The sequence below is a fragment of the Ranitomeya imitator genome, chromosome 3 (genome assembly GCF_032444005.1).
Source record: "Ranitomeya imitator isolate aRanImi1 chromosome 3, aRanImi1.pri, whole genome shotgun sequence".
Classification (NCBI taxonomy): Eukaryota; Metazoa; Chordata; class Amphibia; order Anura; family Dendrobatidae; genus Ranitomeya; species Ranitomeya imitator.
Genome location: NC_091284.1, coordinates 615,571,794 through 615,597,730, shown reverse-complemented (window position 1 = coordinate 615,597,730; position 25,937 = coordinate 615,571,794). Strand labels below are relative to the sequence as shown.

Genomic DNA, 25,937 nt, shown 5'->3' with positions numbered 1-25,937 from the left:
ACTAAATCCAGTCCCAGAATCGCTAGGATTAGAAGAAGCATTCCGGAGTTCTTACCACTAAGTGTCACATGTCTGCTTTTTAATGTCTGCCCTGATCAGGAAGGTGAACACTGGCTAAGGCTACTTTCACACTAGCGTCGGATTCGGCCCGTCGCATTGCGTCGGGCCGAGATTCCGACGCTAGCGTTTAATGCGCCGCACAACGGGTGCAGTGGATGCATTTCTCCGGCGCATCCGCTGTCCCATTGTGAGGTGCGGGGAGGTGGGGGCGGAGTTCCGGCCGCGCATGCGCAGTCGGAAAAAGCGGTCCGTCGGCAGCAAAAAAGTTACATTTAACGTTTTTTGCCCCCGCCTATCCGGCGCAACCGTCGCACGACGGTTGCGACGTGTGTCAATACGTCGCAATGCGTCGGTAATGTTACTCTATGGGGCAAAAACGCATCCTGCAAACATCTTTGCAGGATGCGTTTTTCCCCCTAAACGACGCATTGCGACGTATTAAAAAAACGCCAGTGTGAAAGTAGCCTAAGGCAGAAATGGCTGAAATTTATTTGGAACATTACTAGATCAGCTGCTTGAGTTCGAGACTTGTTTTTTCAGGGTCAAGACTTAGTAGTAACTTGTCATCAGGATTTGGTGATAACTGGGCTCCGCTTTTCTCAGACTGGGCATTATTGTTATACTAAATGTTGTAAACCAGTTCAGTGCACTCAGATTTTCTCTACTTCATAAAAGGGTCAGTTTTCTTCAAGCCCAATCCAGGGGGGCCGAAGAGCATACAGCCTGGGGAGTATAGCAAGTCCTACGTTCTTTGAAAAATCGCCTGAGAGAGAGATGTCACCAGCGTTCTCCCCCATATCCTCTGTACTGGGAAAGACGCCAATGGCAGGTGAGCTCTGCTGTGCAATAAATGTTTGGCTCAAAACGGTTTCAATAACTTAGCGTTTTCTAAATGTGTCCGTGTAATATGTAGTGACTGTTTTACTTCCTGCTGAAGAACTTGGCCATGTTAAAGTAGTCTTTTTTAGTTTCATAGGCGATACTGTTCCATCCAGTGATCAGACACTTATCCACTGTCCTGTGGATTGTATTGAATGTCCAAAAAGATTTCCCATGGTAAAGTGCTCACAATTCCTGGTGAATGTTTTCATCCTAAAACCCTGATACGTGGAAGTTTCCTAGTCGTCGCCCATGCAAAAACCAGCTGTGTATACTCTTACAACTGGGTATATCTGCATGCTGCAGGTGGATTGTTTCTGCAGCCTGTATATGGGTTCCTACAAACTACCCACATGAGTGGAGAAGTTGTAGACCTTTTATGTGGCAAATGTGCTTCATGTGAATAAAATGACACATCTTACACTTCATCTTTGTAGCCCTGGACTATTTTTCCTCTGCAGATTTTTTTTTTAAAAGCTTAATGCTGCTACTGTAACACAAATAATTGGAATTTATCACCAGTTTTGTGCTGTCTAATCTGAGAACAGTATGATATAGAGAAAGGGACCCTAAATCCAGTGATGTCACTTACAGAGCTGGTTGCTGTAGGTTTTTATAAAATCCTGGTTTTATCAGCAGGAGATAATCTCTGTAACCCCCACCCAACTACTGATTGGCTGCTTTTTTTCTGTATATTATGTATAGACAGAAAGCTGCCAATCAGTAGTTGGGTGGGGTTGTACAGAGCTCAGCATTTAGAGAACCGCTAGATCTGCAGCTGAGAAAGCTGATTTTATAAAATCTGCAGCAAGCAGCTCAGTAAGTGATACATCACTGGAATCAAGGTATCTGCCCCTATGTCATGTTGTTCTAAGATGGTATAGCAAAAACCTGGTAACAGATTACCTTTTAAAGACCTAAAACCTGTCGTTTTACACTCCAGTAATAACCTAATCAGCGCAGCAGACAATGACAAATTGTAGTCTGTCGCAGCATATTTTGTTCTGTGGGTGTTATTTTCTGGGCACTGGCCAATAACCTGTAAATCTGTACTTGCAGAACAGAAGAAGCTGTCTTTCCCTTCACCAGAGACGCTTTCTGCTTCCCAGTCCATGGGTAACTCGTGCGCAGCAAGTCCTTTAATTGAAGGCTGCTCTCCCATCAAGAATGTATTTCGGGTTGAAGCGACGTCCTGCAGAGACAGCGTGCAGTATCGGACTTTTCAGATCCCCCTCACCATTGAACGTTTAGACGAGGAGAAGGAGAACTCTCCCCCTGCAAGCCTGTCCTTACCGGGAGGCAGTATTGTGTTACAGCTACATAACATGGACACGTTCTCTCCGGACGCTCACATCACGCACCCCGTAGATGGCATCCCTCCTAAGCCATGCACACAGCAGGCGACGGAGCAAGCTACCCATGAACTGAAGGACAATGATACTGTGGAAATGGGGGATTCTGCGGAGAGTGAAGACGATCAGATTTGGGTTAAGGACGCAGCTGGGAATGATAACACTCCAATGACCAGTTTCATGACTGGGAACACGTTTAGTGTAGAGATGTCTCACATGTGCATGTCTCCTTTAGCCGAGAGTAGTGTGATCCCTTGTGACAGCAGCATTCAGGTAATGATCTCCATGCACGGGACATGTATGCGAATGTTTTTAACGACCCTGCCTGGGGTTCTCTGTAATACAATTCTTGCCCCAATCAGCATGTCACCACTTCTGGCTTGGCGTTAAAACAATTTTTTTTTCTTCTTTAATCGCAAACCGTACCTCCTATATTTCAATGCAAAATCATCATATATACATTTTATTAGTGCTTGAGGACCTTGGTCAGATTACAACTTTTTGTTCCACAGTTCAAGCTTGTTAGACTATGGAACTAAACAGGAATAAATGAACTGGAGTATGAGTTGGTAGCAAAATAGGAGTGTGTTCACACTGGCCATGGAACAGTCAAAACATAAGACAGACAAAATGAACATATACCCTGCTGTAAGGAGATGCAAAAGGGCATTTAAGTAACAGGGTATTTCATAAACACGGATTTTGATGAAGGGGGGAAAAAAAAAAGTCAAAGCCATCCCACCAGCGTTAAGGCGTGCCTAAGTCAGGATGGTGCTAACCTCTAATCTTAAAACCTTACCATGACGCCAATGTGAATAAGGGCCGAGCAGGTCCGGGTCCCAAACATGGACATACAGCAAATGGGAAGCTACAGTGGCATGTAATAGTTTAGGCACCCCTGGTCAAAATTACTGTTGTCAACAGTTAAGCAAGTTGAAAATAAAGTGATCGCTAAAAGGCCTAAAGGGAAGAGACACATTTCCTTTGTATTTTAGGCAACAGCAAAAAAAATTGTCATCTTTTTACACTTTAAAAATTACAAAAAGGAAAATGGGCCAATGCAAATTTTGGTCACCCTTGGAGATTTGTGTGCTCAGATAACATTGACCAAGGTTTCAGACCTTAATTAGCCTGTTGGGGTTATAGTTTGTTCACTGTCATCTTTAGTAAAGGCCAGGTGATGCAAAATTTCCCAGCTTCATAAAAACCCAGCCTCCTCTAACGTTGTGCCCAAAACAGAAGAGCTATGGGGTCTTCTAAGCAGCTGCCTACCAATATGAAAATGGTGGAGGGCCACAAAGCAGGATAAGGCTATAAGAAGATAGCAAAGAGTTTTCAAGTTGCTCTTTCCTAATTTCTAAATTTAAATAAGAAATGGCAGTTAACAAGAACAGTGGAGGTCAAGATAATGTCCCGAAGACTAAGCTAAATTTCAGTGAGAGCTGCACGTAGGATTGCTAGAGAAGTAAATCAGAACCCCTGCAAAAGACCTTCAGAAAGATGTAGCAGAATCTGGAGTTGTGGTCCTTGTTCTCCTGTTCAGAGACACCTGCACAAATGTGGCCTTCATGGAAGAGTCATTAGGACAAAACGTGACTCTGAATTTTATGATGAAGACGCAGGAGAGAATTATGCAAAAGAACATCTAAACAAGCCAGATGCATTTTGGAAACAATGAGCGATGTGGTTAAAATAGAACTTTTTGGCCACAATGATCAAAGGTATGTGTAGAAAAAAAAAAAGGCACAATTACAGGTAAAGAATCTCACCAATCATTAATCATTGGGGTGGATAAAAAATGCTTTGTGGTTGGGTTGCAGCCAATGGCATGGGGAACATTTACGGGTAGCGCGGAAGAATGAATTCAATGAAATTTCAACAAATTCTTGATGCAAACATAACACCATCTGTAAAAAAAAAAAAAAAAGCTGAAGGTGAAAAGAAGATGACTTCTACAAATGTATAATGATCCTAAACACATGTCAAATTCACAATGGATATAAACCAAAACAAAAAACAGAGATCCCTAAAAAATAACTTTTAATAGTATCATTAAAAAGACTATATTTATCCAAGATTTTATAAAACAGTATTAAATGTACCTAGTGGACCCTAGACCGAACTACAATGAGTCCTACCTGGCAGTGGAGGTTGGCACCCTACTTTTCTGCGGTTGGCGCCCCCACTCCTCGACGACTAGCCCTTTAAAGCCCTATTAAAGACCTATAATAAGGAAAAGGCTAAATAGACCTGTTATCAACACCTAGACTAGTACCCTGCCTGCCAGTGGAGGTTGGCACCCTAATTTACTGCGGTAGGCGCCCCCACTCAACGGCGGCTAGCCCTAGGGTCCCTAAAAATCGGGATAGACAAAGAGATATTGTCCCACAAACACCACCGATACCCGTAGAAAAAAAGAAGAGAGAAAAAAGCAGAGAAAATAATATAATAAAGCCCAAAAAAATAAATAATCTCAAAAACAACAAAAAAGAATATCACTATATTCAATAGATGTAACATAGAGGGTAAGCCAAAACTGCTATGATGAAAGCAATATATTTCCTCCAGATAAATATCGATATAGGCCAGAAACGGGTATACTGGGTGCAATGATATTAATGTCCACAGACAACCCAGCACTTAAATGAAATCCACTTTTGTGACACTACATAATATATCAGATGTTCAATATAAAATCACAAGTAGTGTGTGTCCATAAATATGGCGCCACCACAATGACAAAGAGTGGACAAAAGGACGATACAAAAGACAGCCTCTGGGAACACAGTCACCACTTAATAATAGAGTGGCGAAGGCTCATCAGAATGTAAAACATGAGACTACAAGGACACAATCGTCCTATTGATGCAAAAATAGACAATCTTGATCAAGCATCACCAATATACTCATCTATTTGTTGTTTTCTCATGATTAGGATCCAGTTGCTGCCACAAAATACAGAGCGGTTACATCTAGTTTGACATCACCAGCATCTGTCAAATGGTCCCCATACAATGCCCGACGCGTTTCCCCCCCATAGGGAATGGCGGGGGTTCATCAGGGGTGATAGATTCATGCACAAGATGAAGGTACTGTTGCGGCTCATGTTTTACATTCTGATGAGCCTTCGCCACTCTATTATTAAGTGGTGACTGTGTTCCCAGAGGCTGTCTTTTGTATCGTCCTTTTGTCCACTCTTTGTCATTGTGGTGGTGCCATATTTATGGACACACACTACTTGTGATTTTATATTGAACATCTGATATATTATGTAGTGTCACAAAAGTGGATTTCATTTAAGTGCTGGGTTGTCTGTGGACATTAATATCATTGCACCCAGTATACCCGTATCTGGCCTATATCGATATTTATCTGGAGGAAATATATTGCTTTCATCATAGCAGTTTTGGCTTACCCTCTGTGTTACATCTATTGAATATAGTGATATTCTTTTTTGTTGTTTTTGAGATTATTTATTTTTTTGGGCTTTATTATATTATTTTCTCTGCTTTTTTCTCTCTTCTTTTTTTCTACGGGTATCGGTGGTGTTTGTGGGACAATATCTCTTTGTCTATCCCGATTTTTAGGGATTATTAGGGACCCTAGGGCTAGCCGCCGTTGAGTGGGGGCGCCTACCGCAGTAAATTAGGGTGCCAACCTCCACTGGCAGGCAGGGTACTAGTCTAGGTGTTGATAACAGGTCTATTTAGCCTTTTCCTTATTATAGGTCTTTAATAGGGCTTTAAAGGGCTAGTCGTCGAGGAGTGGGGGCGCCAACCGCAGAAAAGTAGGGTGCCAACCTCCACTGCCAGGTAGGACTCATTGTAGTTCGGTCTAGGGTCCACTAGGTACATTTAATACTGTTTTATAAAATCTTGGATAGTCTTTTTAATGATACTATTAAAAGTTATTTTTTAGGGATCTCTGTTTTTTGTTTTGGTTTATATACTTTTCTGAGATTCTGGATTATTTGTGATTGGGTTTTTTGGTTCAAATTCACAATGGACTACCTCAAAAGACACAAGCTGAAAGTTTTGCAATGGCCCTCACAGTCCCCTGAGCTGAACATGATTGAAAATCTGTGGCTAAACCTCAAAATAGCAGTGCATATAAGACGACCCAGGAATCTCATAGAACTGGAAGAATTTTCCAAGGCTGAAGGAATGAAAATCCCTCAAACAAGAATTAAAACACTGTCTGGCTACAAAAGGCGTGTACAAGCTGTGATCATTTCAAAAGGGGTTGCTAATTGGTATTAATGCAAGGTGCCCAAACTTTTGTATCAGAACATTTTCCGTTTTGTAATTTTTAAAATGTAAAAGACCCTTTTTTTGGGTGGGTGGGGGGCTAAAATATAAAGGAAATGTCATTTTTAACTTTGGGCCTTTTAGAGATCGTTTCATCTTCAACTTGCTTAACTGTTTTACAATAAGTCATTTTGATCAGCGGTGCCCAAACTTTTACATGCCACAGTATACTTAACTAGCTTTTACTTACACTCTGCTGAAAGTAAAGAAGTACGGTATGTTCATTTTGTCTTAGGTTTTGGTTAGACTATGGATATTGATGGGTGCTTATTTGGATGCCGACGGTTTCCCATAACACCCGCTGCTTGTTCTTTGCTGTTGTTATTAGATGAGTAGTGGTGCGAAGTCCAGATACATTTCATCAAGGATCTAGGAAACCAGTTCATCATCCGCTCTGAGAATCCTCGGTAGTGAGATGCTACCGTGTAGTTAGGCAAATCTGTGATTTACTGTGAGAAGCAATGTATATTGATTTTTAACCTGTATTCTTACTACTCTTTTTATGTGTTAACATAAAGGTAGACAGTGGTTACACAACACAGACATGTGGATCCAGTATCATGGATGGTATTAGCACAGATGGAGTCTACAAAGAAATTGATACACAGGTATATGAAAATCAGAATGGGTCACGGCTTCTGAAAACAAAGGTAGGCATGTCAATATTTAAAGTCATTGCATTCATTAGGTGGGCACCAGCAGGACTTTTGAGTCTATCCTTGCAGACCACAACTGAACTGTTGACAACAAGCATTTTACACAGATCTAGTGAACGTAAATGGAGTAAGAAATCTACAGTACTTTGCAGCATTTTTCTCCTACCTAAAACGTTTGCAAAAATAGAAGTATTAATAGTTTGAATTTCTTTATCGCCTCTCATTGAGGGACACAGGAACCATGGGTGTATGCTGCTGCCACTAGGAGGCTGACACTATGCAAATAAAAAAGTTAGCTCCTCCTCTGCAGTGTACACCCCACCGACTGGCATTATACTCTTCAGTTTAGCTTAGTGTCAGTAGGAGGTGGACACGGGTCTTTCATTAGACCCTTATCTACCTCAATGTGCGTCGTTTCTTTTCAGGTTTTTCCGGAGGGATACAGGGTGAGCAGTCACACCTGTAGTCCCACAAGCGGACTATGAGTACGGCGTGTACTGCCACCCCGTATCCTCATAGATCCCTCTCCAGGACCAAGATCCTAGCACACAAGCGTGCTCAGAAGTCCGGTCCTGGCTCCGTCCCCCACCCACTCGCCCACCAGAGCCTGTCGGTTGCGGAGACGAGGACGTCCATCAGCTCCCTGGACGTCTCATACCCTTCCTGTCAGGTTAGTTTCGGCGTGGGATGTTTTAGGTGAGTATTTTCCCCAGTCCCATCCCACATCTTTTATAGGGGGGGGGTCTTGTTAGGGGCTCCCAGCCTCCTTTCATACCTGTCAACACCATGATGCGTCCATACAGTGACGCGGCCGGGATTGTTGTCGCGCTGCGACATTCATAGGTGCGCTTTCTTCCCCCACAGCACCTCTTCCCCCAATTCAGATACGGGGGCCCTCTGCCTTCTTTCCGGCGCTGGGCCCTTACAGGCTGCTGCGCCGTTCTTCTGTATGCCTGCACGTTGGGCTGCCATACGTTCCCCCCAGCGGCGCACCACTCGGTGCTGCGGCTCTTCATGGGGCACCATCCACAGCGCGGCAGCCCTGCAGGCTGTCGCGCTGCTTCTCCCTGCGGCGCTCTGCCCGGCGCCGCAGGAGGTCTTTCTCTGGGCGCCCCTCAGCGGCGCAGCCTGGTGGGCGACCGCGCCGCTAGCTGTCTCTTAGGGCGCTCTATTCCGGCGCCTTGGCTCCTTTCCTCGGCCGCCGGCCCCTAATTTAGGCCCCGGCTTCTGTCGGGGCCTACTTCCGGTTTTCGGGCCCCTCACTTCCGGCTCTGCGGGCGGGCTTTTTCCCGCCCGACTTACTGTGCCCTTCCTACCGGTGCCCCTGCCTCTGGCTCCGCCCCCTTCCTCCTGGGACACTCGTCTGGTGTGAGCACCGCTTTGTACCGGCAGCAGCACCAGCCCTCGCAAGCGCACCCGCACCTTCGTACGCATCCTCTGTGGGCAGCTCTATCTGCGCTGAATTCAGCTCCTCAGGGCACTTCATCGACAAGTGGGACATCTCCCAGGACCGGGTCCGTGAGTAGCTGCACTGCAGACTGACACCCCCCTCTGCCCACTGTCCCCTAACCCACTGGCATCTTCAGGGTCCCTCAAAATGTCTACCTCTAAAGGGGGCCGCTCTCGCCCCCCTACTTCTTCTTCATCTACTGCCTTAGTCACGTACTTTGCATGTTCGTCCTGTAACAGCAAACTTCCCTCAGGTCAGTCCTCCCCGCTGTGTCAGTCCTGCAGCAACCCAATTGTTCCCACCGCCCAGGATCCCCCGGCTGTTCCGCCCGAGAGTGATCCCCCCCATCCCAGGCTGGGCCGCCTCTCTGTCACAATCGGTGGCCGATTAACACGGGTATCTCAAACCCTAGTGTCCGCGCTGGATCGGTTACCCCTGCAGACCCCTGCAGTGGCCAGCGGGTCGCAGGAACCGCCGCCCGAGCCCTCCTTGATAAGCCACAAAAGGTCCAGACAGGAACGTCGGTCTGAGTCCTCTTCGCGCTCCATCTCGCCGCTCGGCCCTCCCCTGCGGTTGGTGTCCCACCGATCCTCCTCCCCGGAGTCAGGCGAGGCATTATCTGATGCGCCCTCGGAGGATATTTCGGAGCTGGATCCTAACCAAATCGCCACCATGAGTGAGACAGTCCAGAACCTTATTGGGGCAATAAACCAAACCTGTGGCATCAAGGATCCCTCTACGGAACTCGCAGATCAGGCGGTTTCGTTTAGACGGGCCAAACCACCTTCTAAATTTTTCGCTCCTCATCCGGAATTCGAGGAAATCTTGTCCAGAGAGAGAGAGAATCCAACCAGACGTTTTCAGAGGGGAAAACGCCTGGGGGTGTTATATCCGTTTTCACCAGAACTTACCGCCAATTGGACGGTCTCTCCCTCGGTGGATCCCCCTGTTTCCAGGCTGTCCACCAACACGGTGCTTCCACTGTCCGGCGGAGCGTCTCTGAAGGATTCTAACGACAGTTATAGAATCCTTCGCGAAATCTGCCTTTGAAGCGGCTTCAGCAGCGCTATGCCCAGCCTTTGCTTCCACCTGGGCTTCAAAATCCATCTCAAAATGGGCCAAGGATCTACGGCGAGGTATCCTTGACGGGGCACCTCCTGCGCAATTGGCGGAACTTGCCAACCAGATTTCCCACGCTGGTGAATACCTGGTTTCCGCCTCCCTGGATGTCGCGTCTTGTGCAGCTCAGGCTTCCAGCAATGCCGTTGCCATCCGCCGGACCGTTTGGCTCAAGGCCTGGCAGGCGGACTTGTCCTCCAAAAAGTCCCTCACTAGTCTGCCCTTCCAGGGCTCTCGTCTCTTTGGTTCCCAGCTGGACCAAATCATTAAGGACGCCACCGGGGGTACAAGTTCTCTTCTCCCCCAGGCTAAACCTCGTCGCCCTCCTCCTAGACGACAGTTTCGCTCTTTTCGGCCTTTTCGTCGCTTCGCTGTGTCGAACTCCTTTTCCCAGCAGCAACAGAGGCCACAGGCACGTCAAGAGAGGAAGGCGGTGTCCTTCAGGCCCACTCCGTCCTGGCGTCCTCGCTTTTCCCAGGGTAGATCGTCCAGGCCCAGGACTGGAAGATCCACCTCCGCATGACTCTTGGCAAGACTCCAGCCCAACTCCCAGGTTGGGGGGCCGTCTTCTCCGTTTCAGGGACGTCTGGATTTCCGCAGTGGAGGATGCATGGGTCAGGGAAGTTGTATCCTCGGGATACAAGATAGAGTTCGCCTCCCGACCCAGGGATCGTTTCTTCCAATCCTGTCCTCCAAAAGATCCCGCTCTGGTTCCGGGCTTCTTCGCAGCCATCGCTTCTCTGCTCAAATCCGGGGTAATCGTTCCCGTCCCAGAAAAGGAACGGTACACGGGCTTCTACTCGAACCTTTTTGTGGTACCGAAAAAAGACGGCAAGGTTCGTCCCATTCTGGACCTCAAATTGCTGAACAGGAGGGTTCACCTGAGACACTTCAGGATGGAATCCCTTCGTTCAGTAATTGCTTCCATGGAGGCTCAGGAATTTCTATGCTCTATAGATATCCAGGACGCCTACCTACATGTTCCGATATTTCCCGGACATCACCGTTTCCTGCGCTTCGCAGTGCAACAAGATCATTTTCAGTTCGTCGCCCTGCCGTTCGGCCTCGCAACCGCGCCAAGGGTGTTCACGAAAATCATGGCGGCACTGATGGCCATCTTGAGAGTCAGAGGCTTGGTCCTGTTTCCATACCTCGACGACATCCTCCTCAAGGCTCCGTCCTTTGCTCAGGCCCACGAAAGCCTGTCCATAGTTCTCGACACGTTATCCCGTTTCGGGCGGCTGGTCAACCGGAAGAAGTCCTGCCTTATTCCTTCTCAGCGCATCATCTTTCTGGGCATGCTTTTCGACACTCATCAGTCCAGAGTCTTCCTTCCCAAGGACAAGAGATCCACCCTTTGTCGGGACATACGCTTGCTCCAGGGTCCTCGGCCTCCCTCCCTCCGATCGGCCATGAAGGTTCTGGGGAGGATGGTAGCTACCTTGGAAGCGATTCCCTTCGCACAATTCCATTCTCGACCCCCTTCAGCAAGCCATTCTGTCTCAGTGGGACAGGTCGGTCTTCTCCCTGGATCGGCCGATCAGACTCTCCTTTCGGGTCAAGCGGTCTCTCAACTGGTGGCTGACGTCACCTCTCATCTCCCAGGGCAGGTCCTTCCTTCCGGTTCACTGGCAGGTGGTGACAACGGACGCCAGCCTGATCGGCTGGGGTGCGGTTTTTCGCCACCTGACGGTTCAGGGCCGTTGGTCGCCGCAGGAGTCTTCTCTGCCGATCAACGTCCTCGAAATTCGGGCCATCTTTCTGTCCCTCCGCCATTGGGAAAGGATCCTCAGGGGCCTTCCAGTCCGGGTCCAGACGGACAACGCCACGGCTGTGGCATATGTCAACCATCAGGGGGGGACTCGGAGCTCCTTGGCCCTTGCCGAGGTATCCAAGATCCTCCTTTGGGCAGAGGCAACGGTTCCGGTGATATCCGCGGTGCATATCCCCGGCGTGGAAAACTGGGCCGCAGACTTCCTCAGCCGCGAGGGTCTCGCGGCAGGGGAATGGTCCTTGCATCCGGAGGTCTTCCATCAGATTTGTCTTCGATGGGGAACTCCGGATGTGGATCTCACGGCGTCTCGAATCAACAGGAAGGTTCCGCAGTTCGTCTCCAGGTCCCGCGATCCTCTCGCAGTGGGCGTCGATGCTCTGGCCATTCCCTGGTCACAGTTCGAGCTGCCCTACCTGTTCCCACACCTTCCATTACTTCCCAAACTTTTGAAGAAGATCAAAGCGGAAGGGGTGCCGGTCATTCTGATCGTCCCGGATTGGCCCAGGAGAGCTTGGTTCGCGGAGCTCGTCAACCTTCTCGCGGACGCTCCCTGGCGCCTTCCAGACAGGCCCGATCTGCTGTCCCAGGGTCCGATCTGCCACCCGAATTCTCGGTCGCTCAGTTTAACGGCGTGGCTGTTGAGACCGCGGTTCTAAGAGCGTCCGGCCTTTCGGACCGGGTGATTCACACCATGATTCAGGCTCGGAAGCCTTCTTCTTCCAGGATCTACTACCGCACCTGGAAGGCCTACTTCCGTTGGTGCGAGTCCAACCGCGTTCCGCCTATGGTTTTTTCCCTGCCTTCTCTTTTGGCCTTCCTTCAGGCAGGGCTGGATTCGGGCCTGGCTCTTAGTTCCCTGAAGGGTCAGGTCTCGGCGCTTTCCATCCTCTTTCAGAAGACCTTGGCCTCTCGGCCACAGGTTAGGACCTTCTTTCAGGGGGTAGCCCATGCCGTCCCGCCGTACAGGGCCCCTGTGGAGGCATGGAACCTAAACCTGGTACTGGACGTTTTAAAGGTTTCTCCCTTTGAACCTCTTAGGGAGATTCGTTTATCAGTTTTATCTTGGAAGGTGGCTTTTCTTGTGGCCATCACGTCCATTCGCCGCGTTTCCGAGCTGGCGGCACTGTCTTGCCGCCCTCCGTTTTTGGTCATTCACCAGGACAAGGTGGTCTTCCGACCCCCACCTTCTTTTCTTCCTAAGGTGGTTTCCACCTTCCACCTCAACGAGGACATCGTTCTACCTTCCTTTTGTCCGGCTCCGACTCATCCTCTGGAGCGATCGTTGAACAAGCTAGACCTCGTCAGGGCAGTGAGGATTTATCTGGACAGAACGTCCTCTTTCCGGAAGACTGATTCCTTTTTCGTCATTCCTGATGGCACGCGCAGAGGCCAGCCGGCTTCTAAAGCGACTATTGCTCGATGGATCAGAATGGCAATTTTGGAGGCTTACCGGGTCAAGAACAGAGTGCCCCCTCCTGGGATTAAGGCTCACTCTACCCGGGCAGTCGGCGCCTCCTGGGCGGTGCACCACAGGGCTTCCGCCCTACAGCTTTGCAAAGCGGCAACTTGGTCTTCCATCCACACGTTCGCCAAATTTTACAAGGTCCATACCTATGCATCGGCGGACGCCAGCCTAGGCAGAAGGATCCTGCAGGCGGCAGTGGTGAGTCCTCTGACCTGATGGAAGTCTGTTTTTCCCGCCCTTGGGACTGCTTTGGGACGTCCCATGGTTCCTGTGTCCCCCAATGAGAGGCGATAAAGAAAACAGGATTTTTGGTTGCGTACCGTAAAATCTGTTTCTTGAAGCCTCCATTGGGGGACACAGCTCCCTCCCAATGTTTTCTGTTATCTGTTCTATGACTGTTCTCACGTTACAGTTCTCAAGTTTGTGTTTATGGTTTTTCAACCTTGTTTCATTATCTCCTACTGCTTTCTCACTAACTGAAGAGTATAATGCCAGTCGGTGGGGTGTACACTGCAGAGGAGGAGCTAACTTTTTTATTTGCATAGTGTCAGCCTCCTAGTGGCAGCAGCATACACCCATGGTTCCTGTGTCCCCCAATGGAGGCTCCAAGAAACAGATTTTACGGTAAGCAACCAAAAATCCTGTTTTTGTTAAAGGGAAGGTGCCATCAAAAAATTTGTTTTTCAGAAATTGTAAAAATGTAAAGAATTAATGATTACATTTTCTTAAAAAATATTATCATTTGTTTATAATTTAGTAAAATATGAAAAATAATTTGAAAAGTTTTGGCATTTCCACTTTTAAACACTAGGGGGAGCAGCTGCTGAAATTTCAGAAAAACCTAGTGTATAACTAGCTCACATTACTGCACTGCAGTAATTATGGGCGGAGTCTGCTGACGTGTGTGATGTCTCCTCTCCTCCCCTTCTGGGTGTTTGCTAAGGGATTAGAGAGGATGATATTCAGGAACACAGTGAGCAGCCATTTTGTTGGTGACTGCAGAGTATGGTCAGTATTTTACCTCAGTATTTGTAAGCCAAAACCAGGAGTGGGGCAAATAGAGGAAAAGTATAATAGAAACATATGCACCACTTCTGTATTTATCACCCACTCCTGGTTTTGGCTTACAAATACTGAGGTAAAATACTGACCAAATACTGATAGTGTGAAGGCAGCCTTATACTGACAAGTAGACAGTCACTGAGGATGGCAGGCAGCAAGGATTCTGGGAGATATGTGGTGGAGCGAGCAGGGTGACAGCAGCACAGAGTATTTCAGGAGAGCAGTGTGCTGGTCTATAGGGGCCCCCTGTTTGGTGCGCGGAGCAGCCAGGGATTGTACATAGAGCGCTGTCTTTTATACACATGGATGGACCATCTGCTCCACAGAAATCCAGGAAACATTTCTGCGGATTGATGGCCTGTTCTGATCCAGACATTGCATGCAGACCCCATTCCCCTCCTCAGATCCTGTCTTCTCCATCCTGTCCTGGCGATGTGTGAAAGCGAGGCGACAGGCGAAGTACGGGGTGACGCTGGGAAGGAAATGTAGCCATATAGTAACGATAAAAATGAGACCCCTCTCTTCAGCTGCCTCACCAGCCTTCCCCTGACTGCACCTTACTGGAGGTCACGCTGTCCCCTCTATTACCCCAGACCCGCGTGCAGGTGCTCAACCAGAACCACTATAGAATGGGTCCACTTTCTGAAGATAATACTGCCATAGTGTTCTCACATAATACCGCCATATAGATCACACATAATACCGCCAGTGTTCTCACATACCACCATATGCTTCTCACATAATACCGCCATATAGATCACCCATAATGCCGCCACATAGATCTCACATGTATTGTAAATAAAGACTCGGCCAGAATAAAGTCCTTTATTAATCTTTTTTATACCATACCGAACGCATAATCCTCGACTCCCTCATCTCCCACAACAAAAATAATAATCCACAATGGGGAAAGACACGCAGGGGGGAGAGGAGTGCATAGGAGAGGATTAGATACTGACTGCTGAGCCGTGTATCTAATCCTGTCCTGTGTGATACTGTGCTGCACCGTGTATCTAATCCTATCTTGTGTGATACTGTACACAGGACAGGATTAGCTACACAGGACTAGATTAGCTACACAGGACAGAGGTAGCAGTGGTAGATGGTATATAGAGGCAGGCAGCAGTGGTAGATGGTATATAGAGGCAGGCAGCAGTGGTAGGTGGTATACAGAGGCAGGTAGCAGTGCTATACAGAGGCAGGTAGCAGTGGTAGGTGCTATACAGAGGCAGGTAGCGGTGCTATACAGAGGCAGGTAGCGGTGCTATACAGAGGCAGGTAGCGGTGCTATACAGAGGCAGGCAGCAGTGGTAGGTGGTATACAGAGGCAGGTGGCGGTGCTATACAGAGGCAAGTAGCGGTGCTATACAGAGGCAGGTAGCGGTGCTATACAGAGGCAGGCAGCAGTGGTAGATGGTATATAGAGGCAGGCAGCAGTGTTAGGTGGCATACAGAGGCAGGTAGCGGTGGTATACAGAGGCAGGCAGCAGTAGTAGATGGTATATAGAGGCAGGCAGCAGTGGTAGGTGGTATACAGAGGCAGGTAGCAGTGGTATACAGAGGCAGGTAGCAGTGGTAGGTGGTATATTGGGGCTGGTAGCAGTGGTAGGTGGTATATAGGGGCTGGTAGCAGTGGTATATAGGAGCAGGTAGCAGTGGTATATAGGGGCAGGTAGCAGTGGTATATAGGGGCAGGTAGCAGTGGTATATAGGAGCAGGTAGCAGTGGTATATAGGGGCAGGTAGCAGTGGTATATAGGGGCTGGTAGCAGTGGTATATAGGGGCAGGTAGCAGTGGTATATAGGGGCTGGAAGCAGTGCTATATAGGGGCAGGTAGCAGTGGTATATAGGGGCAGGTAGCAGTGGTATATAAGGGCTGGTAGCAGTGGTATATAAGGGCAGGTAGCAGTGGTATATAGGGGCAGGTAGCAGTGGTATATAGGAGCAGGTAACAGTGGTATATAGGGACAGGTAGCAGTGGTATATAGGGGCTGGTAGCAGTGGTATATAGGGGCTAGTAGCAGTGGTATATAGGGGCTAGTAGCAGTGGCATATAGGGGCTGGTGGCAGTGGTAGATGCATAAGAAAATAAAAACCCTGTACTTACCTTCAGTCCTCTTCCAGGAAGTGCTGAGTCATGTTCAGGGCAGAGCAGTGTGACGATCTCCCTGCTCTGCTCTGAACGGCAGTGAGCAGTGATTGCAGCCTGTGCTGTAATACTAAGTACAGGCTGCAATCACAGCTCCTGGCTGCAGATACTCACCCCGAACCTCGCTTCCCAGCAGCAGCTTCTCCCTGGCAGCTCCTGCTATGATCGACAGAGGAAAAAAACAAAATGGCCGCGATCTCCTCTCACAGCTGTGACGTAGCAGCCCAGGGGGCGTGCCCAAGTCACAGCTGAGAGGCAGGAGAAGCGGTCGGAGCCCGACTGTTGGCTCCTATGCCCATGGCTGCCGTAAGTGAGGTGTGCAAGTGTCGTGCCCAGACACTTACACCCACACTAATGAAAATGGCGGCCTCCAGTGGCAAAAGTAAAAATGAATAAATAAAAAAGTATTAAAGTAGTACATTTACTTTTGTATTAAAAATAATTGATTATATAATCAATAATTATTAATACAAAAACTAAAATCACGGCACCCTCCCTTTAACTGATAACAATAAAGTGATGGACAGAGGAGAAATCTATTTGGCGTGAACAACCTTTGCCTTCAAAACAATTTTAAAGCATCAATTCATCCAGAAATACTTGAATACTGTTTTTGAAGGAACTCGGCAGGGAGGTTGTTCCAAACATCTTGGAGAACCAACCACAGATCTTCTGCGGATATAGGCTTCTGCAAATCCTTCTGTCTTCATGTAATCCAGACAATGTTGAGATCGGGGCTCTGTGGGGGACCATAACATCCCTCTTAGGACTCCTTGTTCTTCACACTAAAGATGGTTCTTAATGACATTGTATGATTGGGTTCTTTGTTCTGCTGCTGAATAAATTTGGAGCCAATCAAATGCCTCCCTGATGGTATTGTATGATGGATAAGTATCTACCTGTATAGCTCAGCTTTGTGGGCACCAACAAACGGACAGCGCCGTAGATACAATGGTCAGCCAAGGACATTGTAGATGACACATCATGTTTGCTTTCTTTCAAAATTGGAAGATGTTTAGTACTGCCATCAGCTTAGAACTGACAGCAAATGGGGAGTCCGAGCAACACCCATCTATTCTTCACAAAGTGTCTAGAATTGGTGTCATGGGAGAATTGAGGCCAAGTCGTCATATCTTTGTCATAGAAACAAGGCCAAGCAACTAAACTATGAAAATATAGGAACTGAGGTGCAGAACAATGGCAGCAGGTGCTCTAGACTGAATCAAATTTGTGAAATATTTGGCTGTAACAGAAGGCAGTTTGCCAAAGGACTGGAAAGTGAAACCAAAATCTGTATCTACAGGTAACAATGAAGCATGGTGGAGGGTCATTGCTTGTTTAGGGCTGTATTTCAGCACATATTTTTGAAAATTTGGTTACTGGTGTCCTCAATGCTGAGAGATACATGCAGATACTTAAATCACATAATACCATCAAGGATTTGTATGACTGGCTCCAAATGTATTCTTCAACATAACCATAAATAAACAGCTATTACCATTAAGAACTATCTTCACTGTAAACAAGAAAACAAAGGTGATCTGGCCCCAGAGAGCACTGAATTCAATCAGGTCTGTCTGTGATGACCTGAAGAGACAACCGATGTGCACAAGCCTACAGCCACAGAAGATCTGGAAGACTTGATGCTTTTTTAAGGCAGATGGTAGTCACATCAAATCTTTTTGTTTTGTTTATGAAAAGACAAAATTTTCTTTGACAGTACACCACTCCCCTTCCACCCAACTTCCTATTTGCCAGGAATGGATTGCTGCTGAAGACTTACACTTCAGACCAGCAACATGGTTATATCACTGGTTCACTAGAGTTGACAAGGACATGTGCTACAGTGATGCGGCCATAATAGATCAGTGTTTACAAGCTCTACTAAAAAGAGGTTGTAAGCATAGCGTATGCTTGACCATGTCTGCTACACTGCAGCAGTCATTTAATCTAGACAACGAGCATTAAACTATAAAATTATGAATCCTTCGGTTCTCAGACTTAGAGGATTTCTACTAAGGCTATAATTATAAAGTTGTTTGTACAAGCATTTTTAACCATTATTGATAGGACACCCCCTTTTGAAGGGTATCAATCACTCTTAGGCCTTTTTCACATGTCCGTGTTTCTGGTACGAGTGATGACCGTTTTCACATGTACCGGAGACTCTTGCACACGTAGGCACGTTGAAATCTACGTTGCTGTGCACGTGTCTGTGTGTTCACACAGACCATGTCCCACATCTAGACATGTCCGTTTTTTTTTACCGGCAGCATGGGCCATGAAACGTCCCACACACAGATGACACACTGGGGGGGATGTCATTTGTGGGACACGTCCTGGTGCCTGAGAAGCCGCGGTACAGTAAGCGCTGTTCCCAGATGCTGAAGACTGCTCTCATCATTTTCCCCTGATCTGCCAGTGATCAGCGTGAGCAAGGGAGAATGATGTTATATTAAAGTGAAAATGACAGCAGGCAACAGCTGATGGGATTTACTCCCATCAGCCTACACCTGCTGCCGCTAATAACAGACAGCAGGGGCTGCTGATGGGAGTATTCCTCACTTGCCACCTGCGCAATGAATTAAAAATCCAGTGTGGGTTCCCCTGTATTTTTAATAACCAGCCAGTCAAAACCCACAGCTGGGCTCTGCAACCCTCAGCTGTCTGCTTCAGCAAGGCTGGTTATCAAGAATAGAGGGGTCCCCCATGCTTTTTTTTTTTTTTTTTTTTTTTTTTTTTTTTTAAGATGGCACTTGGCCAGGCTCTTCCCACTTGCCCTGTAGCGGTGGCAAGTGGGGTTCATATTTGTGGGGTTGATGTCACCTTTGTATTGTCTGGTGACATCAAGCCCACATTTTGGTAATGGAGAGGTGTCTTATAGATTATAGTTATATGGTAAATAAAAATACAGCAAGTGTAAAGTCCTTTATTAGAAATAAAACAAAACACACTTTTCCATTTTTATGTAAAATAACAAACACAATTATATTCACCTAATGCCACCGAAGCCCTCATCTCCTGTAATTAAACAAATATAAAAGCAACAATGTCCCTCACCTGTCTGTCCCACGCCTTAATCCATGTCTAGGGGATAAATAGTTTTCAACCTGGATTGTGCCAAGATGCGACCGTCCAGGCTGAGAACCACTGGTGAATGAGCTGCTTAGCAGGAGATTAGCAAGTCAGCCTCCTGAACAGTGAAAAATGATTTATCTCTCTCTCCAAGCTGTCATTCACAGGCATGATGTGTAAATTGAGATTCTTTGCTACCTAGCTCTAGTCATTATATACTGCATAATGCTCTTTGATTAAAGTTCTGGAACTTTATGTTTATTATATTATTTTTTTTTCTTCAAAGGACTTTTTGGCATTGGATGTTAAAGGACATAGGCTGCTAGAACCAGAGTCTCCAGAACGTGAGCGTCCTTTTCATAAAACTCACAAAACGCATCCTGCGCTTCACTCTGGGACTTGGAAGCTTAGCAGTGACCGGCAATATAACAGGTTAAATAGGAATGGTATGTCTAGGCTACAACAGCATGACATGGCATGATGCAGACGTACAATCCCACTGATTATTGTTGTTTCTTCTTGCTTTGTCCTTAGTACATCTCCAGAGTCCACAGCAGACCATGGATGAGAAATCTCCATCACATTAGCAATTCCAGTGGTTTATGTTCCGGATTCTGTGACCATTTAACCTCCTGAATGTGAAGAGGTGGTGTGTAACCACTAACTTAATGCCCTATTTATTAAAGCAATGCCTCCTTTTATTTCTGCTTTTATTGGTTAATGTGGTTAAAGTTTAGGTGACACAATATGAAAATATTAATATGACAGGCACTGCTAATGGATGGGTCCAGGTGCTGAGTCCTCACCGATCAGACCAAATACCATTGTGATGGCCACAGCTCCTTGAGTGACACACGCAGCGGCCTATGGGCTCAATAGTCACTGTGTCGGTACATTCACTCTCCGCTGTCTGTGGACCCATAGACTTATGAGGCTGCTCATGCAGGAGATGTTGACTTTAGACTGATCTGTGAGGGTCTCAATACCCTGCCCCCCACCGATCAGCACCTTTTTATACAGCCTCTGTCATGCAGAAAAACATTGCTATAGTGTTAGTTATACTTTAATGTTGCATTGAAGGGTTCCTGTGTGCACCCCAGCTGCTAGTTTACAGTATTGTACGTGGGCTTGTCCTGGTGCCAGCATTTACAGTTATATCTAACCACCGCTAGACACTACTTTCTCCTGCCACCTCGTAGGTGGCAAGGGGCAGGAATTGCTGAGTCGGCACATTTCAGAATGATTGATGTGTACCCCTGTAAACCATGCCCATAATTGCATGTACTTAGCTTTGTGGTTCATTAGAAATACCCATCAGGCTGACACTGTTACCTGTTATTAAAAACTGATGTGCAGCTTCTGTGTATACTGAGAGCCATGTCTAGATTCAATGCCCACTGCTTGTAACGTAAATGGAAACACTGTGACAATGTAATGCATAGCGAACCATTTTAATGATGTCTCATCCAAATGTTCATTTCCCAATCCCTCCTGATCCATGTAATGTTGTGTAAGTGTATTGGCATACTTACCGATCACTCCCTTCTCGGCTTACCATGACCGCTCTGCAGCTTTCCAGGCTCGCACAATGACTATGTGCAGTTTTACCACTTTCCCAAGGTTAGTCTGAGTGTCAAAACAAGACTACATAGATTAAGAAGGCGACTTCGGTCCACACCCAAACCCCTGTGTGACCTGGAGGGTCTGATTTCAGGTTCTATGGGCCAAAAGAGGACCAGAGTGGCACTGGAAATCAAGGAAGACTGTGATGAATAAGTATCGTTAATACACTCGCACATCATTACATAGATTATTAGGGCGGATTAATGAAGAATAAATGACTTATTCCTTTTAAAGGGAATCTGTCACCGGATTTCACCGTACTACATGCATACATTACATCGACCTAATGACTTGTACTGTAAAAATCCACGTATAATCCTGAAAGCTAGAGCTGCATTTCTAAAACGCTCATTTACATGGAAGCCAGGAAAAGTTTGCAAATGTACTATACAGCTATTGAAAGGCCATGTCCGAATGGAAGTACACCAGCTTCATCAGGTCTAAGATCAATGTAATAATGTGTGCAGATTGTATTGTGAAATCTGCTGACTGCAGATCTATGTGCTGTAAAAGATACTGGCCGTAGGAAGGCGTTTCTCCAGCATATGTTGGCTACATCCATATAGGTGCTGGGACAGAGTATGGTCTTCCTTATAGGGCTGCTCTGTAGTACTAGACTGACCAGCGATCACTAGTTTGCACATTTTCCAGTTCATGTACTGGTCCATTGTAGACCATCACTGGAACCAGTAGGAATTGTAATGGTAATAAGTGACCTCCACTCACGTGTGCAGTCCGCAGACACTGCAGCAGCGATGCTCTGCTTTTCTGACGCGCTCTCTTGTGCCAATGGCCGGTCATACATCATCTCGGTGGTCTGGTGCTGCACATGTTGGCGTCGCTCTGGGGCCACTGATCGCACTGCAGGAAACTAAACAGATCATCAGTGACCACACAGTATTGATTTCAGTCGATTATTGGGAAAACCCCCATAAAACCTGATGAATTAGAACGGTTCTTGGCATTCTACTATGGAATAGTGGAAGCTGGGGTGTGAGGGGCTGCTGTGAAGATCGCTGGCACTTTGGCGTCAGTTGACCCATTTAGGAAAATAACATGCAACCCTTTCAATATTGAAGTCTGGTCTTGGTTCACTCTTTAGTGCCATGCCAAGGAGGTAAAGTGTAGCATCTGAGGAGTCACTACTCACTGGGCATCTGGTGATCCCGTTTTCAATCCACCATGTCCTGAACACGGAAAATGTGTAATGTTTTTAATCCCATATCAGGACTTCTAATGGGACGTCACTTCTGACCAACTTTGTACAAATGTTATAAAAATTGTAATGCTGTGCTTACTGGCTGCTGGAAATGTTCCTGATTCTAGATCTAAGACTAAGGGCTCGTTCAGATGTGCGTGGAACTGTGACCGAGCGCGGACTGTCCGGGTCTCCTGGCCTGAACTCGACAGCCTCCTATATCGTGGTCGGCCAGAGGTTCACACACATCTGCATGGTAATAAAGATACTTGATACATTATGTATTGCTGCCCAAACAAGTCAAATTGTGGGTGTAAATGCTGCTGGACTATTGTGTGCAATGTGAGATCAGTGATCATTGATTGTTTTATACGCAAGTGGTTTTCTGGGACAACGAAAATTCTCGTACCCATTCCCTTGTTCTAGGGGTGTTTTGTACTTTTTGGTTCACCAGTGACGTATTATTCAACATTCTATGTTTTTCATCTTCTTTTTTTTTCCAGTTAATGTCCCAGAAAATGAATTTACACGTTCTGAAATTTTATAGAAATCATTGTATAAATGTATCTTGCTGCTTCCTTCAAGGGTGGGGTTTTTGTCTTAACTATGTACATATTGTTTTAGGCATCACTGTAAACCATGTCTGGTTATCAATAATAAATGTTATTTTTATTGTCAGTGGTTACTTTCCTTTATTGCTGCTTTTTATTCCTAAATGTATATTTTTACATTTTGTTTTTTTTTTAAAGGGTTCTCCCTCTTCTTCATGGAGATTGTCTGATAGAGTTGTAATTTCATGCAGTTTTGTTAATTTTCAGCTTAAAGGTGTTGCCACTACTTGGACAAGCCCCTGCTCAATCACCATTTTTCTCCATGTAAAATAAGTCTATATTTACGACTTGTGCATTTCCAGGAGGCCTACAACCACTCGGCGGCTGGTTCACTCTTGCTTCCTTCAGACGAAACGCTTTTCCAGAAGAAGTGAGTTGCTGCTGCTCTCTAACTTCCTCCAAATATCCGTTTTGTCTAAAGGACGTGAGTGAGATAGCCACTGGTTGGCTGCAGGGTCCGACAGACTAGGCGCCTTTATCGCCGAAACCGCCGCCGCCACTGGACTTGAAGCTACAACCCCCTTTAAGTCTCACGTGATTTAATATTATGTCATTGGGGTTTCAACGAACATGTACAGCTTGTGTCGAGTGTTGTGTAACGGGAGAGCCAGGGGATAGTGACTTGTTTCACAAACTGACCCAGCCCCATGAGTTTTGGAATTGTCAGTGTTCGAAACAAACTACACTGCAAGATCAAGCATGGTTAAAAATGCTCCACTCACAATTATCTTGCCATGTAAACGGACTGCTGCCTGCACAGTAAACCAGCAAAATGCTCGTTCCTCAGGTGAAATGATCATTGGTGCAGAACAAAAAAAAAAAAAAACATTCTCAGTGATGCATCACCCTGGGCAAACAAAATTCGCACTGCTGATAATAATGGCAGTCTATGGTATTTAAATGATTGTGGTCGTATCTGCTGCTGGTCGCTCCATGTAAACTGACTGTTGCTAGTGAAGAATGCCAACCAGTCCCCCTAACACAGGGAGCAGTTTCCTGTGTCTAAAGGACCCCACATAAATTGGACTAAAATCAGCAGTGTCAACCAGTAGACCATGTTTACAGGGACCTCCTGGCTCTCCTCCAACAAATTGCCCGTGATCGTTTTGTGTGGCACAGCAATAAAACACTGCCATAGGAGATGGCAGCAGCGCTCTGAGATCCAAAGAGCACTCAGCCTAGTCTTTTTATGTATTTTGAGCGTTGGGCCTAATGATCGTTCACCAAGAAGACAGCGGGTTTGACCGGCACTGAGAGCTGTACAATTCACATGTACAGGTCCTTCTCAAAAAATTAGCATATAGTGTTAAATTTCATTATTTACCATAATGTAATAATTACAATTAAACTTTCATATATTATAGATTCATTATCCACCAACTGAAATTTGTCAGGTCTTTTATTGTTTTAATACTGATGATTTTGGCATACAACTCCTGATAACCCAAAAAACCTGTCTCAATAAATTAGCATATCAAGAAAAGGTTCTCTAAACGACCTATTACCCTAATCTTCTGAATCAACTAATTAACTCTAAACACATGCAAAAGATACCTGAGGCTTTTATAAACTCCCTGCCTGGTTCATTACTCAAAACCCCCATCATGGGTAAGACTAGCGACCTGACAGATGTCAAGAAGGCCATCATTGACACCCTCAAGCAAGAGGGTAAGACCCAGAAAGAAATTTCTCAACAAATAGGCTGTTCCCAGAGTGCTGTATCAAGGCACCTCAATGGTAAGTCTGTTGGAAGGAAACAATGTGGCAGAAAACGCTGTACAACGAGAAGAGGAGACCGGACCCTGAGGAAGATTGTGGAGAAGGACCGATTCCAGACCTTGGGGAACCTGAGGAAGCAGTGGACTGAGTCTGGTGTGGAAACATCCAGAGCCACCGTGCACAGGCGTGTGCAGGAAATGGGCTACAGGTGCCGCATTCCCCAGGTAAAGCCACTTTTGAACCATAAACAGCGGCAGAGGCGCCTGACCTGGGCTACAGAGAAGCAGCACTGGAGTGTTGCTAAGTGGTCCCAAGTACTTTTTTCTGATGAAAGCAAATTTTGCAGGTCATTCGGAAATCAAGGTGCCAGAGTCTGGAGGAAGACTGGGGAGAAGGAAATGCCAAAATGCCTGAAGTCCAGTGTCAAGTACCCACAGTCAGTGATGGTGTGGGGTGCCATGTCAGCTGCTGGTGTTGGTCCACTGTGTTTCATCAAGGGCAGGGTCAATGCAGCTAGCTATCAGGAGATTTTGGAGCACTTCATGCTTCCATCGGCTGAAATGCTTTATGGAGATGAAGATTTCATTTTTCAGCACGACCTGGCACCTGCTCACAGTGCCAAAACCACTGGTAAATGGTTTACTGACCATGGTATTACTGTGCTCAATTGGCCTGCCAACTCTCCTGACCTGAACCCCATAGAGAATCTGTGGGATATTGTGAAGAGAAAGTTGAGAGACGCAAGACCCAACACTCTGGATGAGCTTAAGGCCGCTATTGAAGCATCCTGGGCCTCCATAACATCTCAGCAGTGTCACAGGCTGATTGCCTCCATGCCACGCCGCATTGAAGCAGTCATTTCTGCCAAAGGATTCCCGACCAAGTATTGAGTGCATAACTGAACATTATTATTTGATGGTTTTTTTGTTTGTTATTAAAAAAACACTTTTATTTGATTGGATGGGTGAAATATGCTAATTTATTGAGACAGGTTTTTTGGGTTATCAGGAGTTGTATGCCAAAATCATCAGTATTAAAACAATAAAAGACCTGACAAATTTCAGTTGGTGGATAATGAATCTATAATATATGAAAGTTTAATTGTAATCATTACATTATGGTAAATAATGAAATTTAACACTATATGCTAATTTTTTGAGAAGGACCTGTATATGAGAAACTGTGATCCTATGTTGATAGGACAATCCTGGGCTCGCTGCTGAAGTGAGTGGTGCTCAACATGTGAAGTCCACAATCCATATAGCATAAATAAGAAGAAAAAGTGGCACTCGCCCAGTTTTTTTTCAGCTAAATTCGTGTCCTTTATTTCACACTTAGTTGGTTACAGACATTTTTCGGCATAGGCAGATGTGAATGGGGGAGCGGGGAGTGAAAGACGGGACACACATTTAGCTGAAAAAATTGGGTGAGTGCCACA

General features: G+C 46.3%; 1 protein-coding gene across 1 annotated transcript in view; it reads left to right on the top strand.

Moving 5' to 3' along the window:
- The window catches only part of BORA (BORA aurora kinase A activator), an 84,019-nt gene extending 61,172 nt beyond the window's left edge, over window positions 1-22,847 (top strand). Inside the window, exons 9-13 of the mRNA XM_069758141.1 lie at window positions 736-889; window positions 1,999-2,564; window positions 7,117-7,248; window positions 19,635-19,794; window positions 19,883-22,847. Of these exons, the coding sequence (XP_069614242.1) occupies window positions 736-889; window positions 1,999-2,564; window positions 7,117-7,248; window positions 19,635-19,794; window positions 19,883-19,935 (1,065 nt within the window). The 3' untranslated portion in view covers window positions 19,936-22,847. The remainder of the gene's footprint in view (window positions 1-735; window positions 890-1,998; window positions 2,565-7,116; window positions 7,249-19,634; window positions 19,795-19,882) is intronic.
- The last annotated feature ends 3,090 nt before the right edge of the window (window positions 22,848-25,937 follow it).